This window comes from Globicephala melas, chromosome 2 (assembly GCF_963455315.2).
Source record: "Globicephala melas chromosome 2, mGloMel1.2, whole genome shotgun sequence".
Lineage (NCBI taxonomy): Eukaryota > Metazoa > Chordata > Mammalia > Artiodactyla > Delphinidae > Globicephala > Globicephala melas.
The window spans coordinates 39,082,861-39,103,277 of record NC_083315.2 but is presented as its reverse complement, the minus strand read 5'-3'; the positions used below and the strand labels follow the sequence as shown (position 1 = coordinate 39,103,277).

The 20,417-nt window shown below is 48.0% G+C and overlaps 1 protein-coding gene across 6 annotated transcripts in view; it reads right to left on the bottom strand.

The window, feature by feature from the left end:
* NTRK3 (neurotrophic receptor tyrosine kinase 3) overlaps window positions 1-20,417 on the bottom strand; it is a 386,072-nt gene that overhangs the window by 148,486 nt on the left and 217,169 nt on the right. For all 6 annotated transcript variants that reach the window (XM_060293880.1, XM_060293879.1, XM_030878684.2 and 3 more), the window contains exon 12: window positions 14,128-14,316. In XM_060293880.1, coding sequence (XP_060149863.1) covers window positions 14,128-14,316 — 189 coding nt within the window. The remainder of the gene's footprint in view (window positions 1-14,127; window positions 14,317-20,417) is intronic.

Here is a 20,417-nt window from a genome sequence, read left to right as displayed (position 1 = left end):
TGAATCCTGACTCCATCACTGACCAGCGAGTGACCTTGGACAAGTTCCTTAACTTCCATGAGTCTGAGTTTCCCAATCTGTGAAATGGGGACCATAACACTTACATGACAAGTGGATTTAACATAGACAGAAGGACTGATGAAGGGAAGAGAGGTGGTGGGCTCCGTTGTACCGCAGTTCTGTCATTGCCTAGCTCTGAGACTACAGGAAATGACTTAATCTCCCCAGTGCCTCGGTTTCCCCATCTACCAAATGGGGGAAGTAATAGCACCTATGGTTTTTGTAAGGATTAAACAATTTATCGTATTTAAAGAGTTTTCAATGCCAACAGTAAGCATTCTGCTGTGTACGATTTTATTATTATTTTCACCTGCTTAAAGCTCAGACCCCGGCCCTGAGTAGGTATTGAGAGGTACTGAGTAAATGTGATTTCTCCTCTCTTCACTACTCTGCCCCTTTCTTTCTCTTCACCAGCCCCTGCCCTGACCTACTCTCCAGAAACGATGCTTCCAAAGGATCATACAGCAGCTCCCAGGAGTTCACACAGCTTGCTCAACCAAGATAACCGGACCCAGCTAAAACCACATGAAGAAATTTGTCTTTGCCTGGGCATATTAAGTATAGCCTTGAAAATTAGCAGGACAATTTCCCAGACCAGAACAGTACTGACAACGACCACAAATTACCAGCTTGCTTTCCCTCAGCAGAGATAGAGGAGAAGTAAAATTTGCATGAGATCAATGTTCTCATCTTCCTCCTGCCACTTCTACCCCAAGAGGCCTCTGCGTACTCCTAGCAGAGCAGGAGTTGACCCTCGTAGAAGAACTGGGGTGGCGGGCAGTGTCATTTCTCACTTCCTTTCTTGCTAACAGACTCTGATTCTGTGGAGGGTATTCACACCCCTCCGGGCAGCCTTATGCCTCAGGGGAAGTGAGCTGCAGCCCCAAGCCCAGGGGAGTATCTGGAGGAGCCTAGGTGTTTGTTTTAGTTCCATTTTCTTTATGGGTGACTGGCTTAAGAATAAACAGATGACATAATTCTGGCCAATGAGACAGGGGGGAAAGGCTGCTGGGGAACTTGGGAAAAGGTTTTCTCAATTTCAATCAACCCACAAGAACAGACAATTCTGTGCTGTCCCTGGGCCATGTGTTTGGTTGTGATGCCTGGAGCTCCTGCAACCATTCCGTAATCATGAGGGGAGCCAGCGTGGTGGTAAAGCCAAACACAGAAAGGCAGAGGCAAGAGAACCTCAGAAAAGCAGAACTAGAGTCCTAATGTACTTAACCAGGAGCCTTCCCTACCTATTTACTTGAGTTATGTGATGACCAATTGCCTTCTTGTTTAAGCCCAAGTGAGTCACGACTGCCTAGTACTTTCAGCCAAAAGATCTGAACTGATACGATCAGTGCCCAAAACATGAGATATGTGCACAAATATAAACAAGACCCATAAACATGTACATTTGTGTCTAAAAGTCCCACGTGTACGTCTGCTGAGGAAGAATGAAGGGGCTGTGCACTTATGTATAAGAACAAGGAAAATGGGCTTCCCTGGTGGCACAGTGGTTGAGAGTCCGCCTGCTGATGCAGGGGACACGGGTTCATGCCCCGGTCCGGGAGGATCCCACATGCCGCGGAGCGGCTGGGCCCGTGAGCCATGGCCTCTGAGCCTGCGCGTCCGGAGCCTGTGCTCCACAACGGGAGAGGCCACAACAGTGAGAGGCCCGCATACTGCCAAAAAAAAAAAGAACAAGGGAAAAAGGAGGCCACTTGAGCAGCCAGGCATTAAAGCCCTAACCGTATGGGCACAGACATACAAGTAACTCAAGTGATGCACTTGGGCAGGTATATGGGGGAGCAGGGGCACTGCAGTTTCAACAAAATAATGTTTCCTGACAAGGGGGAATAAACAAAGACTATAAAACCAACACAAGAATCTCACCAGGAATCTCTCCACCATCCCCTAGTTGCACCCACAGCTTTGCAGTCTCATAAACCCAAAAGGAAATTGGCCTGAGCACTCTGCTCATCTGCATTGATCGTTTCCTGACAACCAACATATTATAGTCCTGACTCCCAAGAGCATCTCTGTGGCTGCGGATCTGGGTGATAAACTGCTATTTCTTAGAGTTGGGGGAAAGAAATCATTGGAGGGAAATATTCTTATCTTTTCAGAAATAACTTCAAGCTTTGCAAACCTCTATTTTTGACACCATCAATCTGGTTTCCTCCAACAGCATATTTGAGGCAGGAATTGTAACTATCGTTGTAAGAATGTCATTGTCAAGGCAAGGATGGTCATGTATATGCCACTTTGGCAAGGTGACAGAGCCCTTTCAAATTCTCACGCCACGTCATCTTAAAAAATACCAGCTAAGGTGGTCACATTTTCTTATCTCAAGTTTAGAGATGGTGGATGCCTTGCCCACAGTCATGTGGCTGCTGAGTCAGTAGGCTGGGACCAGGGTCTAGGACACCCATACTCATCTTGCTTTCTTTTCTAATGAAAAGGGATCCCCTTCTTGAAATAAAGAGGTGCTCTGCCCTTCCACCCAATGGTTTGGAAACAGTGGCTTGGGGGCAGCAGCTTGCATCTTGGATTGTGCGTTTCTCCTTAGAGACAGCTCCCTGAGATTCCAATCCTAAGTGGCAGATCTGCCTGGAAACAAGGAATGCAGTGAAATTTGGCCATGACCAGCATCTCTGGATCTGGGGGTTTAGGAAGTGTTAGAGGCACCTGCAAGAGCTTCTAGGCAGAGAATAACCAACAAAGACCCCTGATCCACTTGCATGAAGGGCACTTAGTGCTCTGCCAGAAATCCTGAAGAATGCCACCACCCCGACTTGGGACATTCCCACGGAATTCAGCCACTTCCTGTCCCTCCCAGATGCTTGGGAAGAAATGGGACAGAACACATGCCAAACAGGTTCAGGCCCATCTGGGCACTCTGTCACATGAGTTATCACATCTGCTGGGGAGGCAAAAACAGAACCCCAAACCCCCAGAACAGCCCAGAATGCGATCCACTGAACATCTGTGTCCACAGAGAGATGCTAATAAGTGTACCTCAAAAATCAAGTTCGGGGGTCCAATAAATTTGGGAAATGCTGCAGACCCAAGTGTTCTCCTACAAAACTGCAATGACCTTTACCATTAGAAGCTCTCAGAATCCCACAGTAAAACAAAAAACATATTCAATCCAGGTTTTCCCAAACTTATTTGACCATGGAACTTTTTTTTCTGAAAAACTCCCAGAGCACCATTTGGGAAATCCTGTGTTAAAGGCAGTTGGGGAGAAGACAGAAGGGCAGTTGCACCCAGGGTTTCTTGGCTAACAGGTGAGTAGAGCTTGGGTTTTTAATTACTGACCATTAAGAAGACAGCACAATGAGAAGGAGAACTTCCCAGCTCTTAGGCACATCTCCCATCTGGAGTATGACTCATGTGCTCATTCAGAGGAAATGGAGATGATGACCATTTTCTCCTGGAAAGGGCTTCTGCAAAGAGAATACTAATAGGGACTGCCACTAACAATAGCACCCCTTGCTGTCTCTAAGGATGGTGAGGGGGTTCTTTTTTCCTGTCTTTTAGCCTCTGCCCATAAAACAGGAATTTCTTTCTCCTCAGAGACACAGGAAATAACCCCCAGCTCTTCCCCCAACCTGTGTGCTTGGTCCCTCCCTGTGAGAAGTGAGTGATTTACCTGATGGGTGAGGTGGGCAGAGTCCATCATCTCTCATCATATTCTCTTCCAGGTAGGGCTAATGCAGAAAAGGGAGACTCTTCCTGCCTGTGTCGTTTTCCAAGGAGCTCCTAAGCTTTCTGACTTGCAAAAATGAGGCAGACCATGACCCTCCATGCAACCAGATAGACAACATCTGCTCTGAGACCCAACTCCTGTCTATGCATCCCAAGTTCAAAGCTTGGGAGAGGCATCAAGAAGTCCATTTTGGCTTTACTTCTAAGCAACTTTCTTAAGTCTAGCAAGAAAGCCCAACTTTTGATTCCTATCTGATCGCTGTGTGGATTTCTCAGCTGGTTCAGAATGATCACCCTTAAAAACTCCCATCCAATTTAGATGCTTGAATCCAGTTGAAGGAAAAAAGAGTAAAGGTCTGGGAAATCTTGAGCTGGAGAGGATCTCTGGAGGGAAATTAATCCTCCCACTCCTTGGAGACAAGACTGAGGCCAAAACATGCCAAGAAGACAAAGAGTCCTTCAGCTCCCAGGGCTCTGGACAGGAAGGGAAGGACACACTCCACATCTCACTCACTTTCAGCTGTTGGGTGCACCTTCCCTTGCGTTCATGTTCCCCCACAAAATGACATGACTACAGGCTGGCTGAGGGTCTTATCATTCCTCACCACCTTCTCCACCATGGAGCACATGCTTACCCCCTAAATACTATTTTTAAGCCAATTACCGTGTATTTACAGTGAGCATAATTATACCTAATTACTTAATTAGCATGACTGCATGCAGCTACTAACTTTGAGTATGTGATTATGGCGGTGAAGCACAGAACATATGAGGTCATGAGACTCCATAGGAAGGCAGGTTGTCTTGGCTCAGGGAGATGGACCAGAGTCTGTCCCTTTGGACTAGTTTGGTTACAGCTCCAAAGTACATGCTCAGCAATTTCTAGCGTTTCAGATAATTTGGGGGAAATGCAATCACATGATTTTTTTTAATCCTGGGATAGAGAAAAGAAATGGCAATATGCTATGCTTAGATTATGCCTAGATCTAAGGGATTTGGGAGTCAGTAACCACAGAGGTTACTCTCCAGGGACTGAAACCCTTAGGACAAGCTCAAGCATGTGGGCCCAGGACTCACTGCCTTGGCTTTCAAGATAACGCATTCTGGAATCATTTAGCTTTGTCTGGAAAGAAAAGAAACTGGTAATGTGTCTGAGCGCTCCTTTCCTCCTTGGGCTCACCAAACCTAACACCACAGCCTTCTCAGGGGTCTGCTACTTATTCTAACCAGATCTGAAAATAGGATTGAAGAAAAATCCAAGGCGAGCAATCCTAATTTTTGTTTGTTTAAAATGTTCTATGGGGCTTCCCTGGTGGCGCAGTGGTTGAGAGTCCGCCTGCTGATGCAGTGGACGCGGGTTCGTGCCCCGGTCCAGGAGGATCCCACATGCCGCGGAGCGGCTGGGCCCGTGAGTCATGGCCACTGAGCCTGTGCATTCGGAGCCTGTGCTCTGCAATGGGAGAGGCCACAACAGTGAGAGCCCCGTGTACCGAAAAAAAAAAAAAAGTTCTATGAAAGACTGTCTGGCAAACAGAGCCTGGAGATACCCAATCGGTGAAAAGGGCTAAGGCAAAATATCACTATTACCTTCACCAAGATTCAACCTATAGTTCCCTTAATGGGGACCATCAAGATCCAACCAGCAGAATAAAGGAAGAGATATATCAGAACGGCCCACGCCCACATTGGTCCTAATCTCTTCATGTCACATTTAGCCAGGCCTCCCTCCTAAACCAACCAGAGGGGAGCAAACAGCAATCCCCCCACACCCTGTAAACCAGCCTCCACTTCAGCTCCACTCCCAGAGGAAGAGCTCCTAGCCCAGCCCTGTAACCAGAGACCATTCCTTCCATCAGGCAAGTCCATCAGGACTTGTGCTAGAGAAAAACCTAGAAAGGTATATTCTTCAGTAGCAGCAGCTACGACTGCTGTCTCTGCTCCTGGTTCCGGGGCGGGTGGCCTCCCAGACAAAGGAGCCCATTCTCCATATTTCATCTGCAAGTCCACAGGCTCCATACTCCCCACCACAGCTGGTAAATCGGCCCTGGCACTTCCTCCTCCAGAAAAGACAGGGTCCGTGGCTGATTGGCCCAGAAGAGGAGGAAGAGACAAGCCGCTCCCTCACTCCTGATGTAGGAAACACTGGTCCCAGCTAAAGGGACACAGTTCACAGACCTACTGGTTCCAGCTTTGGTCATCTTTGTGGACGTCCTCGCCTTTTAGGCTGGTATGATAAGGGGAGTGCATCAAGCAATTGCCCCGAGGAAAGAGAGTGAGGACAGGACCTCCAAACAGCTGCAATGTAACCAAAGAGAGGTAAGGAAGGGTGGGTCCTTCACCCCATCCCAGGGCCCACGTCAGAGTAGCTGGCACTTACTAAGAGCTCAATGGATGTTTGCTGACTGACTGAGGAATAAAGGGGAAAAGGGGGTTGGAGGGAACCAACACAGATGGGGCATCAACAGCCCAATGAGAACGATGTGCTGTGAGGGACCCCAGGACAGAGCTGCCGGCTCAGCCAGGGAGGGCGAGTGACAGGTCTAAGAAAGCAGGATGTAGAGGTGACCAGCCAGGAGAGGCTGAAGGTTGAACGCACACGTATGGTTCAAAGTGTAGAGACTCACGTGGAAAACAGAGTCCTGAAGGCCTGAAAGGAGGCCCGAAAGACCAGGGCCAGCTTGCAAATGACACATGGGGAAAGAGAAGGCATTAGCAAGGTTTCTGGGAAACCAAAACAGAAAAGGGCTTGGATGCCCAAAGAGGTGAGGGTCACTGGGGGCTCCGGGTGGGCACCATAGAGAGTCACTGTGACAAACTGCTTTTGAGACGCTGTGAAGGCATGAGCACGCTGGTCAGAAAATCAAGGCGTCAGTTCTGTAGTCAATGTGGCAATTGGCCTCTGACCAATGACAAGTTACAAGTGAAGTATGCTCACTATAGGCTAAGTAGCTATCCGGTGAGAATTATACCATCATCAGTTGCTGGTATAGTTTAGAGCAGAAGACATATAGATGCACACACTTGTGTGTACACACACATACATAGACACACTCGAGAAAGCACACAGAGTAGGTGAGTGTGCACTGACAAGTCCAAGAGACCCTGGGGCAGGAGCTAAGCAGTGGAGGCCAGTCTAATATGAAATGAAAAGAACCTAATCCCCCTTGGTACCGCCACCTGGAAGACAGTTTGGCTGTTTCTTACGAAGCTAAACATCCTCTTACCATGCGATGCAGCAATTGTGCACCTAGGCATTTATGCAAAAGAGTTGAAAGCTTATGTCCATGCAAAACCTGCACACAAATGTTTATAGCAGCTTTATTCATAATTGCCCAAACTAGAAAGCAACTAAGATGTCTACTGTGGGTTGAGTTATGTCCACCCACACCCCCCAAAAAAAACAGGTTGAATTACTAACCCCCAGTACCTTAGAATGTGATCTTATTTGGAAATAGGGTCATTGCAGATGTAATTAGTTAAGTCAAGATGAGGTCATACTAGAATAGGATGGGCCCCTAATCCAATATGGCTGGTGTTCTTGTAAGAAGAAGGCCTTGTGAAGACAGACACACAGGGAGGACGCCATGTGAGGACAGAAGATTGGAGGGATGCAGTGGCAAGCCAAGGGATGCCAGCAAACCACCAAAAGCTGAGAACAGGGAAGAAGGATTCCCCTACAGGTTGCAGAGGGAGCAGAGTCCCCCGAGACCTTGATTTTAGGCTTCCAGCCTTCAGAACGACGAGACAATACATTTCTATTGTTTGAAATCCCAGTTTGTGGTACTTTGCCACAGCAGCCCTTAGACACGAACACAATGTCCTTCAATAGCTGAATAGATAAACTATGGTAGAGCCATACGATGAAGTATTATTCAGTGATAAAAAGAAATAAGCAATCAAGCCGCGAAAAGACATGGAAGAACCTTAAATACACATTGCTAAGTGAAAGAAGCCAATCTGAGAAGGCTACACACTGTATGATTCCAGCTATAACAACATTCTGGAAAAGGCAAAACTGTGAAGACAGTAAAAAAGATCAATGGTTGCCAGGGGCTGGGGAGGGGAAATGAATCATGGACCACAGGAGAGTTTTAGGGTAGTGAACCTATTGTGTGTGATACTTAAATGATGGATACATGACACGATGCTCTTGTAAAGCCCATAGAACTATACAACACGAAGAGTGAACCCTGCTGTAAACTATGGACTTTAGTTAATGATAATATATCAATATTTGTTCTTCAATTGTAACAAATGTACCACACTAATGCCAGATGTTAATAATAGGGGAGATTTTGGTGGGGGAAGTGTGAGGGGGTAAATGGGAACACTCTGTACTTCCTGCTTAACTGTTCTGTAAACCTAAACCTGCTCTAAAATTTTTTTTTAAAATTAAGAAACTGACTTATCTCCAGGACCAAGTATTTCCTTATCTGAAGGCAACCATGGTCCCTTGGGAACTTGATTTTGGGGAAGAATTCAGAAAGGAGGATAAGTCCCAACAGCCAGACCAAGGCTGACCCAGCTTCATGACTACAGGGACCTTCAGCCAAGGTTCTCTTCCCCATAGGGCTGTCCTTATCCTGGAAACAGGGAGAACATTGAGCCTCCACAATACGGCATTCCTCAAAAGCCAGCTTCCCTGAGTCCAGGAGGTGGAGAGTAAATGCTTGTGGACCACTGGAATCCTAGGCAATGTGATCTGACAGGGAAAGGATGCATCCTGGAGTCAGTAGGTCTGGGTTTTCAACTCAGGCTCTCTCTTAACAGCTGTATGATCTGGGACAAGTCCCTTAAGCTCACTGAGCCTCAGTTTCTTTATCTATAAAATGGGTATATCAGCCTCTCCCTCAGAGAGTGGGCGAAAGACTGCATGAGGTAAAAATGGAAAGCCCAGCCCAGGGCTTGGTCCAGAGGAGGCTGTCAATGCAGATCAACGACCTTTCCCTCGGTCTGTGACATCTCTCGAGAGCCTGTGCCTGGAATGAAGACACACTCACCAAGCGTCATCTGACACACGGTTGGTTGCTATCTTCTCCAACCCTAGTCCCATGTCGTGTTTCCACAGACAATGGAGACTGGTAACACAGGGGACTTCCCTGGTGGTCCTATGGTAAAGAATCCACCTTCCAACGCAGGGGATGCAGGTTCAATCCCTGGTCGGGGAACTAAGATCCCACATGTCGCGGGGCAACTAATCTCGAGCGCCACAACTACTGAGCTCACGCACCTCAACGAGAGAAGAAAAAACCTGCACGCCACAACTGGAGAGAAGCCCGTGTGCCACAACTAGAGAAAAGCCCACGCGCCGCAATGAGAGATCCCACATGCTGCAAATAAGACCAGATGCAGCCAGAAATAAAAATAAATAAAGGAAAATTTTAAAAAAAAAGACTGGTGACACATAAGAGCTACTTCTTGGAATAAGTTCAAAGTCAGGTTTGGGAAACAGGACCCACATCTTTGAGAAGGGACAGGACGACCTAAGATTTCACTCAAAATCATGCAAGACTACTGTGCATGGCTTTTCCTCTAAGCCATGGGTTCCCAGGAGGGAAAGGTCACTTTGCAATAGGATGGGTCTAGGAAGAACTCACACGTGGTTGGAAGTGAGCCAGATGCCCAGTGATGAGTAGGTACAGGAAGGAAGAAAAGGGAGTGAGGGGATGTGGGGAGGGAGATGGGCATTTCAAGTGGGAATTACACTGTGGTAACAGTCAGAGGTGTGAGCTTGGAGGGAGACCTGGAAAGAAGTGACTAGGGGTAGAGGCTGGTGAATCAGCAGCAGAAAGGAGCAAAGTGAAGACACGAGGCCCTGGGAGTGGCCCCAAGGGGGCAGAGGGTCCCATCCTGCATCTTGGGAGATCAGCCCCGGTGGCAGTAAGCCCCTGAGGGTAGGGACCATGCATGCCTTGTTCGCCATTGTTTCCAAAGCCGAAAAGAAGGCCTGACACAAACCCTCAATGAATATTTATTGAATAGATGAAAGGGAGAAAAATCAGCACTGTGTGAATGACTCAGATGCTAACGAAGACGAGGGACCCAAAGGAATATGCTCAAGTTTTACCAAGAGAACTCAGGGGTTCCTGGGGAAACAGAGCTATGAGACAGGGAATGTGAAGAGGTATAATGCTGAGTGGAAGGGGACAATGTCTGAAAGGGGAGGTGAGAGCAAAGGATGGCTGGCCAGGGTCAGAGAGAGTCTCTGACTACCGGCCCACCAGGAGGGGAGAGGTCAAAGGGAGGAATGGAGAGCTGGGAATGCTGACGCCGGGAAGATGGGGCCCCGTACCCCCTGAGACAGAAACAACCTGAGAATAAAGGCAGACAGCCTGGCCTGGGGACAGAGGGCAGGAGGGGAGGGTGACCTGGCTTAGCACCCCCCAGCTAGCCTCTGCTCTCTCAACCAAGAGGCAAAGTTGTCCTCTGAGAATGGGTTTGGGAAAAGGGGATGAACAGAGAACCCCAGGGCCTTGAACAGAGCCGAAGAGCCTTCCAACCGAGCAACGGGCAAGAGGCAAAGCATGACTCCTAACACAGCCGCCTGCAGTCCAGCCCAGCACAGGCAACACAACTGCAGCCCAGAGCAGTCACAAGGGGGACAAAAGTCACCTAGTGCCCAACGTTGCTACAAATAGCTTGACACTTCTCCCCAGTGACCCACCTAGACCGGCCCCTTGCTGTCTCATTCAGAAGGGCCTAGCCTCAAATTGGCTGTGTGACATGGAGGGCTGTACCGGTTTCCTGATGCTTTCGAGCAACAGGGGGCTTTAAATAAATAATGAGGGCTGCCTCACTAGACTGCAGATTCTATATCCAACCCGGAAGAGCAGCATCTTTATTCAGCTCTTCCAGAACCCCTGGAAAGACGGAATAAATTTAGAATAAAGACAATGCCAAATGCAGAGCACTCGGGAACATAGGTGAGGGGCTGCAAGCATCTGATAACGGACGGTACTAGGTGAGCTCTACACATCCTTGCGGCCCTGACACACTATGAAAAATGCTATGGACCAGACTGAAGACAGAGAGAAAGTGAGAGGGCAGGAGAGGAGCAGCGTCTTAATCACTCCAGCCAGAAAGGTCCCACCGTTTATGATAAACACATGTGTAAAGAAAGAAAAGCACTTCTGTGCTAAATCCATCAACGGAGGACTTGTGGAAATGAGGCCTAAAGTCAGGTAGCTACTATGTCCCTGCGATTTCTTCCCACAGTCCGCATTGTTAAATGGGACGAGAAAGGACTCAGATGGGAGACCCCCCACCCCGGGGCCCCAAGATGTGAGCATTTCTCCTCCCTTAATCCCCTGCTTCTTGCCGTCTCGCCCCGAAGGAGTGACCCCAGCCCCGTCTGCAGCATCATAAACGTTCACTGCTTATTTATCTGCCAAGGCACATGTGGTTTTAATTATTTATGATAGTGTTTCATCGCACATGGGGATGTGTCTTGGAGTCCCTTCCCTTGACTGATGAAGCCTTTGTAATCAGAGACCTGCTGCTTCCCAGCCGGTAAATCTCAGCGAGGAGAGGGCCAGGCGCTCCCTTCCAGGACTGTGTGAGTCAGCCATGGATTTGCAGAGGGCGGATTAGCCAAATCCGGTTACAAGGCTCCTGCACGTTGTTTGTCCTTGCCACACGTGTTTTCTGAAAACAATTAAGAGCCACCCATTGTCTACCGAGAGGACAAAATGTACCGCTTCCCTGAAAAGGGTATCTTCCCTAATATCAGAGGGTTTGGATAAGCTGGATTCATCCAGGGATTTTGCTCTGATGAGGTCTTGTTTGTTGCCTACTCCCTCAAGTCTTGTCACTAAACCTGCTTCCTCTCTGTCTCCGCCGACCCCTTCCTGTGTACACAGAAGTGCTGTCTGGACGTAGAAAGGCTGTCTGCTTTGAGTCACAAACACAAGGAGCTGTGGAGACGCTTCTCCTCTGCACTGTTTCCCAGGGCGACAGCTCCTTGGCTGGGTGCTGGGTCCTGACATCAAAGGACACTCAGAACCCACTGGTCTCTCCACGGTGCCCACTCATTCTGATGGCCCAGAAGGATCTTCCTCCCCACATGCCAGGTTCGCCCCATCTGGAAACTATGCCACCACCTGGTATCAGGAGCCCATGGGACCCTACTCTACCCCAGGGCCCAGAGCTTCCACGACAGGGAACAAAGCCCATTCTCATTTTTCCCGGATTCTGTCTTTGTGAATTCACCTACTCACTACAATTTATGTGCAACCCCAGAACACACACACACACAGCGCTTTCGCAGTCATTCACAAACATTCGAGAAGCGGTGACAAATTTGAGTCACCCCACGTGCACATTCCCGGCTGAGGTTAAAAAGCCATGCTCTGCTTTCTCGTTTCAGCTCTCGTACTGTAAACAAGTGTCCTTCTCGTGGTCTATCCAACGCCACCTTTTTTGCATATATGTGCTTTTCGTGGGTGAGATTTCAGTTTAAAGCAGCCCCCAAGCATAGTGCTGAAGCTCTGTCTAGTGCTCCTATGAGTGAGAAGGCTGCGATGTGCCTTACGGAGAAAAGAGGTGTGTTTGATAAGCTTTGTTCAGGCATGAGTCATAGTGCTGTTGGCCACTATGAGTTCAATGTGAAGGAACCAACAGTATGTATTAAGGTGTCTTTAAACAGAAGTACACATAATACAGGTTATGTCTTGATCAGCTGATAAAAGTGTTGTGACCAGAGGCTTGCATGAACCTAACCCTGGATTCCCCCTAGGAACAATGGTCCAATGTTCGCTAATTTAGTGGTCAAAGTGACTTTACAGAATACTTGGAATAACGAGAATCAGTTGTATATTCAACAGCAATGCCAAGCCTCTATTCAAATATCAATATCACTCTAGAAAGCTCAGCAGTGCCAACCCTGGACCAAACTTGGACCCATGCTACCATCCCAGAAGGGCTTTCCTCCCAGCCTCACCGAGGTCAGTCCAGGATGACCCTGATCTGAGGTGAGCGCTTTAGCCAGAGTAGAACCATTCTTTGCACTGTCTTCCCCACTGTTTATCTGAAATGCAGGTATCTTTCTTCCCTTGCCCAGCCCTGGTCCAGAACCCAAGTACCCTTCCTCTAACTGGTACTGATGGGGGAGTCTGATAAACACTGAGACAGATTCTGGAGGACATCAAGGTTGGGAGGCAAATGATGACCTTACCCTGATTTTAGCCCAGTCTCTCCCACTGTGGCGATCATCTCACTAAAAACAGAGGCAGAAACACAGAAGCAAAGGTGGACAGGGTGGCTGGATGCCCACTCTGCTATAAGATGGACGAGTGGGGGCAGCAAGAGTTCTGTGAGCTACAAAGAGCAGAGCCCAAGTATAGAGAGCTCCGCCAGCAGGGAGAGCAAGACCAGAGGCATTTCTTCCTAGGCTGACCTGGGACTAGCTGACCAGACAAAGAGAACGGATTGGCAGAAGCCCACGGGCAGGGAAGGGGGACTCACAGCCTCCCAGAGCCTCGGGTTTCCTGTCTGTAGATGAGGCCTTAACCTACCCCATCCCTTCTGTCCCTTCTAGCTCTAAGGCACTCTCCAGGTGTCTCTGTTCCCTCTCCTGACATAGCTGACCGTTTCTTGGGAGCAGAAGCCATGGGAGGGGAGGGGTGTGCACTGTAGTCGCTGAGCCTAGATTGAGCCTGGGGACACAGCAAGGGAAACAGCTGCTGGATGGAGGGCCAAGCCACGGAGGCACCAGGAATGGGGAGAGGCCCTAGCAGACTCAGCAGAAATACAAAGGGAGGGGCTGAACCACCAGGAGGAAAGAGAGATTAGGAAGCAGGTGCCCTGAGCCCTCTGATCTGAAGGAGACATCTGTAGCGGGGAGGGGAAGGGTCCTAGCACAGGGGCCATGATCTGATTCTCAGAACGTGCACTTCGGGGCACTGGAGGGGCAGCTAGAGAGAGGTTTCCATTCGAAAGGTCCTCACCGCCCTTCACTCCCTTCCCCTCTAGTGGAGGCTGGGGCAGCAGGTCTGACGACCTCAGGGGCTATTGTCTGGACAGAGTCAGGTTACATTTCCTGAATACACAGGCCAGGTGCACAGGTACAACCAGCCGTGTCTGTGCCCCCTGCCTTACTGGGAGCACCTCTCCAGGTGGGGCTGGGCCTCCTGCCTCCAGGCTGCTCCCCGCCCCGCCCCGAGCCCGCTCTGCCCAGGGGACTCTGTCCCAGTGGTGTCCCCTCGCCCAGGCTATTCTTCAAGTTTTGAAACAAAGAGGGAGGGTCTCTTAGAGAGTGGGAGGTTAGCAGGTGGTAGGTCACCCCAGAAGGTTCCAGAACCCCAGCTACGTGGTCTATCGCCATGCCACCCTCCCTCCCCAGAAGGGACAACATTCTACTGTGGTACTCACATGTGTCTGGCTTGTGGCAGTTGTGTCCCTGACGGAAGTACTGGGGGTTCTCAATGACCGGGATGCGAGTCATGCCGATGACCACTGTGTCCGGCCCGGCATCCAGAGATGAGGGCGTGGTGATGCCATGGTTGATGTGATGCAGCGGGCTGGCTGAGTCCTCCTCACCACTGATGACAGCCACAGGACCTGCACACACCAGGAGAGACACAGGACCCCGGTGAAGTCACATCCAGCCAGTGCCCAGCCCCGCCCACAGACCTTTGCACTATTTTTTCCACCACATTTTCCATAGGAGCAAAATCCATTGGAAGAGTATTCCCCGAATGCTCTGGATTCTGAATTGAGAATAACCGCTTAATTCTCTTTCATGAGAGGGAGAAAAATCTACCTCATCACACCATGGAAACAGCTGCAAAATAAGACTGAATCTAAATGATTATGACATGAAGTACCCCCACTTTCCCCAAATCCAAATTAGTTCAAAATCATTAAAAGTTCAAATAAGTTTCTTTGCTTATATAACAACAACAGGATTTTAAAAATGACCTAGCGGTAGTATGCAGCCTGTCCCTTGTCTCTTCAAGAGCTTTCAAAACTGCTGATGCTGGGTCCCACCCTCAAAGATTCTGATTCAGTTGGTCTGGGGATGCAACTTGGGCATCAGGATTTAAAAGCTCCCTTGTGAGTCCCAAGTCCAGCTAAGATCTGGAGCCTCTCTTTAGGGCCTTGGAGGCTGAGAACCTTTCCAGAGTGGCCATCAGATGCCCACAGGAGTATGAAGTAACTTTCCCTGGATTCTGCTATCAACCCTCCCCGGTCCACAGACAGATAAGCCCAAGGTGGGCTTGGATCTAACTCCGGCCAGCTTTCGCAAGCGACAGCACTCAGGCTGCAATACTATTAGCCTACAGACAGCTGGGCCAGCTGACCCACTCTTGAAAGTTCCATATTTGCCCCAATGGCTTCAGAGAACACCATTTGCATCTTCACCAACCCTAACGCCACCATATTCTAACCCAAAGAAGAAAACCAGTAAATAAGGTGATTTGCGAACACAAGTTGAGAAAGATGATTAATGCTGCTGTCTTGGTAGAGAAATGATTCTGTTTGGTGGTGTGATTCTCCCATAAGTACAAATAAAACTCCTGTAAAGTGAATTAGCTGTGACTGTTTGTGGCTTTCTACAAGTGGCATTTTAAATGGCTGCTTTGCAAGACACATGGTCCCAAGACAAAACACCTGCTGTGATTTGGTTTTGCAGCTTTTGAACAATATTTCCACTGCAGAAATCCACTTACATCTTACTGAAGTTTATGGGGAGAATATTTCCCATCAAATAGCAAGGTGAAGCGCCAATGAGGCAGAACTAAGTGGAGGATGGGTAAATGCAAACTGAGGACCCTGAATTCCACTCCGTCAGCACAGACAGGCTTATTTCAATCCACGACAAATGTCTGACTGTGCCTGGAGACTATGTGAAAAAAGTAGCAGTAAGGGGTTGCCCAAATACTCGCAGGCATCATGTGCCTTGCAAAAAGAGGCCAGTTCTCGAAAATACCTTGTAAACTTTTTTGAAACACTTCACAGTGATTTCCAGTTAAACATGAAATGCTGAACACTGGTCTTTAGCCTGCTCACCCCAAATGCTATTAACATACAAAGGAATTAAAGAAATACTGGTGCACAAAGAGGAACAGGGGAGATAAAGAGGAAATTAGATGTTTCAACAATGTTTTGGAAGATGAGAAACCAAAGGAGGAGAAGCTCGCTTACAGAGAGGAGGAAGATAGGGAAGAAAGGACCACCAGGTCTGCGGCAGGGAATCATGACAGGAAGTCAGTTCTGCTGGGGAGACCCGGTACTTGAAGGGTCAGGGGACCAAGGAAGGCTGCAGTGAGGCTCGGGGCTGGAACAAGTCACCCCGGCCATCACCTCCCCCCCATCCGTCAGAGTCTAGTGGTTTCATCCCAGAGAAATTGAACCTGAAACGTTCAGGGGAAGGCTGGGGTGAAGCACGAGGCAGAGCTCCTTCTTCTTGCTCCTAAAACAACAGAAACGGGACTTCCCTGCTGGTCCAGTGGTTAAGAATCCTCCTTCCAACACAGGGGACGTGGGTTCGATCCCTAGTCAGGGGATTAAGATCCCACATGCCGTGGGGCAACTAAGCCCACGTGCTCTAGAGCCCACGCGCCACGACTACTGAGCCCACGTGCTCTGGTGCCTGCTTGCCGCAACTAGAGAAGCCCACGTGCCACAAGGAAGAGCCTGCGCAATGCAATGAAAGATCCTGCGTGCTGCAATGAAGATCCCGCGTGCCGCAACTAAGACCTGACGCAGCCAAATAAATAAATAAATATTTTAAAAATAATAAATAAAACAACAGAAACCAGGAACAACACTGCTTACCCAGCCACCTCACCCTTGGTCTTGCCTCAAATACTGCCACCCCAGAGGAGATTACAGAATGCTTCTCTGGAGAAACTAAATGCCTTAGAATGGACTTCTGGAGAGTGACATGTGAGGGTCTCCCAAGGAAGTCGAGCTTACATGGCAATCATGCCTTAGTGAAGCGGGACAGTTGACAAGCCCCATCGTGCACACAAAGCAGGATCTTATTAGCTTTCTAGTGTTCAATTCCTAAATACGAAGAAACAGTCCAGGATCACCAGACACTTCAGCAAAGCTTCAGCATGAAAGAGGGGCACAAGACACATAACCAGGGACCTGCAGGAAGCAGAGGCAATTCAGGGAGCAGGAGATTTTTTTTTTTTTGCGGTACGCGGGCCTCTCACTGTTGTGGCCTCTCCCGTCGCGGAGCACAGGCTCCGGACGCGCAGGCCCAGCGGCCATGGCCCACGGGCCCAGCCGCTCCGCGGCATGTGGGATCTTCCTGGACCGGGGCACGAACCCGTGTCCCCTGCATCGGCAGCTGGACTCCCAACCACTGCGTCACCAGGGAAGCCCTAGCAGAAGACTTTTTAAAAAATATCTTCAGAAAGATAAATGAAGACATTGCATCCAGAAAACAAGATGATACTTTAAAATGACCAATTAGAAGGTAAGAAAGAATCCTTGAGAATTGTGATCATCAAAATCTGAAAGTCATAGAAGAATGGAAGATAAGTCAAGAAAATGTCCCAGAAAGTCAAACAAAAAGGAAAAAGGTGGTAAATAGGAAAGAAAAGATACGAAAATTAAAGACTCGATCTAGAGATCCAACAACTGATTAAAAGGAGAGAGAGAGAAAGAGAGAGAGAGAGAGAGGGAGAGGGACAGAAAGAGAAAGATGAAAGCCCAAAATAAAAAAATATGGAAAAATTTGCCGAAAATATTATCTACGCAGTTCCCAGAACAATTAACACATACACGAGAGCATGGATTCATGTGCATGCGTGCACACACGGGTGCATACACACACGGGTGCATACACACACACACACAGACACACACACACACCAAGACACAAAGTTATGAAATGCCAGAACCATGAGGATAAAGAGAAGATGCTAAAAGCTTTCAGGAGGATGGGACAGGTCATATTTCAAAAGGAACAGGAATCAGAAAGACAGCCTAATTCTCCATGAAAACCTAATACTGTTACGGTAACTGAGCAAATTCCTTCAAAATTCTGATGGACAAATTTTCAACCTAGAATTCTATACCTAAAAATGTATCCACCCATAGTAAGGGCAAAAGGGACATATTTGCAGACATGTAAAAATTTACCTCACCCTTTCTTAGGAAGTGATGTGAAGTGGAAGGTTCAGCAAAACAAAGGGGAAAAAAAGGAGAGGGGAGTCAGGGATCAAGTTCTCAAAAGACCAAACAACAGAAGGCCCCTGACACATTGGCCCCTTCTGTTCTCAGCATTACAGGACATGGGTTGTTACAGCAACATGGAGGAAGGACACCAAATCAGGAGGAGTTTGGAGAAGACAGAACATTGGACATTCGAATCTGCTTTCATCAAGTCAATGGACAAAGCGAGTGATCAACAAAATGGTCCAAAAGCCTGTGCTTTAAAACAGTGTCAGCTTTCTCGACATTATTTATTCTGGAATCTGAAAAGGGCTGGGGAAAGAGCCATGGGTAGAAGTGTCCTTCTATAGTCTCCCAAGCCATGGAGAGGATGGATAGGGAGGCCCACAGAGACCTTCCAGAAATAAAAGAATAAAGCAGACTAAGGAGCCCTGGAGGACCCACTACTTAAAATGCAGGCGGAGAAAGGGGAGCTGAAAAAGGAGAATGAGAAGAAATGGCCAGAGAAGGCTGTTGTCTTAGAAGTCAAAGTAGGAGAACTTCCGGAAGCTGAAGAGCATCACGTACAGAGGCCAAGTAAGATGAAGAATGAAATCAGGCCACTGCATTTGACAATAAGAAGGCGGCTTTAATGAGAGCAGTTTCCACAGAACAGTAGAGGAAAATATATTATAGTGGGTTGAAGAGCTAGACAAATCACCATCACCATCATCATCATTTTTATCATTGAGTGCTTCCTACGTATCATGCTCTGGAAAGGTAACTTCTTTGCCTTTATACCTTTATACCTTTATGTGCCACCAGCATCCACTCCAAGAATCGATCTCCCTTCCCAAGTCTGGCTGATTCACCTGTCCCTTGCCTCAGGGGGAAACCCACAGACCTGTGGTCCCTCTGGGAAAGGAAGCATTTCTTCTTACCTGAATATCCACAGAAAAGAATTTATTAAGATACAAAGAAGGGACAAGTAATTCAGGGGACATCTCAGCTGTGTGGGGAGATGTCTTCTATTTTCTATTTTCTGAGCCCTAAGGCAGGTCAGGAGGAGTCAAGCTTGCTGTCTTCTTAGCTCTCAACACACACACACAGACTGTCTAGTATCTGTGATGGGCCTCTCTGCTGTCACTAATCCATTCCTAATTGCACATTTATTTTGGTATGCAGCACTAATAAACAAAAAGAAGGAAACAGGTTTATAGCCCTTCTGGTAAGTTCAAGCTTTTGAGAGAGACCTGAAGGAAGACAGGTCTGCTCAGACACTCCCATCACATGATTCTCTTCCCAAATAGGTGACTTTTTTCCCTTCAGACCTATGGTGGGTTTTGTTCCTCCAATCACACTGTAATAGAAGCATTAGATAATTAGAGACAGCTTGATGGCCCCGAGAGGTGTCCTGCCCAGCAGGATGGTCCAAACTGTCTTTCCAGAGTCTCTCTCTTTCCTTCCCTGCTCGTTCTATAGGAGAAAATAAAGGAGCAGAGCCAGGGATGGCTCTGATTTTCATAAGTGGTTGATTCCATTGTAGGGCTCAGTTTCCCCCAGAAAGCAAAGGTCTCTGATGGGAACACAGGTGGAATTTCACTGCAGTAGAGTGAGCTCTGATCCAGGTGGGCAGGGCCCCCATCGCAGGGAAGCTGGGGGATGCAAGCCACCACAAGGCCTGCAGGGACATGGCATCCTCAGAAGCCTCTGGAGACTCAGGGTCCACAGTACAAAAGGGGAGGGGAGGAGGGAAGGGGTGCATTGCACACAATGAAAGAGGAAAGAGCAGTAGCCTCCCTGGTAATGCATGACCACAGAAACACTCACTGCCTCTTTCAGATCCGAGGAAGAACCTCCTTAGAATCATCTCTCCAGTGTTTCCTACCCTTGTCACCTAAATCCCCTTCTGTTCCACAAACACCCTAACTTACAAAGTATTAACAATTCTCAGACATTTGGCCCCAAGAACACCCAGTCATTGACTCTATACTCTGGCATTTGCCCAGTCAATGTATGGAAGTGGAAGTCTCCAATTTCCAAAGGAATGACTTGGAGTCCCAAGGATGTGGTTACAACGAAAGGGAAAGGGAGGAAAAATAAACCAACTTTTATTAAACACCTACTATATGCCAGAAATATTGCTGGGCATTTTGTTCTCATTTGATCCTCTAAAAAATACTTTTATCCCCATGCAATCAACTGGAAAACTCAAATAAGTTTGTTTTTTCAAAAATCACTCAGCCAGGAAGTGATGGAGCCTGTATCTGAACCTATGTTCATCTCCAAAGTTCTTCCTCTTCCCACCAAACTACCCAATTTCTCAATAGGATGGCTGACACCTAGTATCTTTTATAAATAGCCAGAACTCGGTGTGAACACATGGGCCCATTAAGGAAGCCAAAACATCACATCTGAATCAAGTCACCTAGGAATAGATCACCAAATATTTTCAAGGCTGAACCAACCCATATAAGATAACTTTGGGCAGTCAAGGCCAATATTTATGGCTAGATTGTAAAATCCTGGAGCCAGGATCCAACCATTTC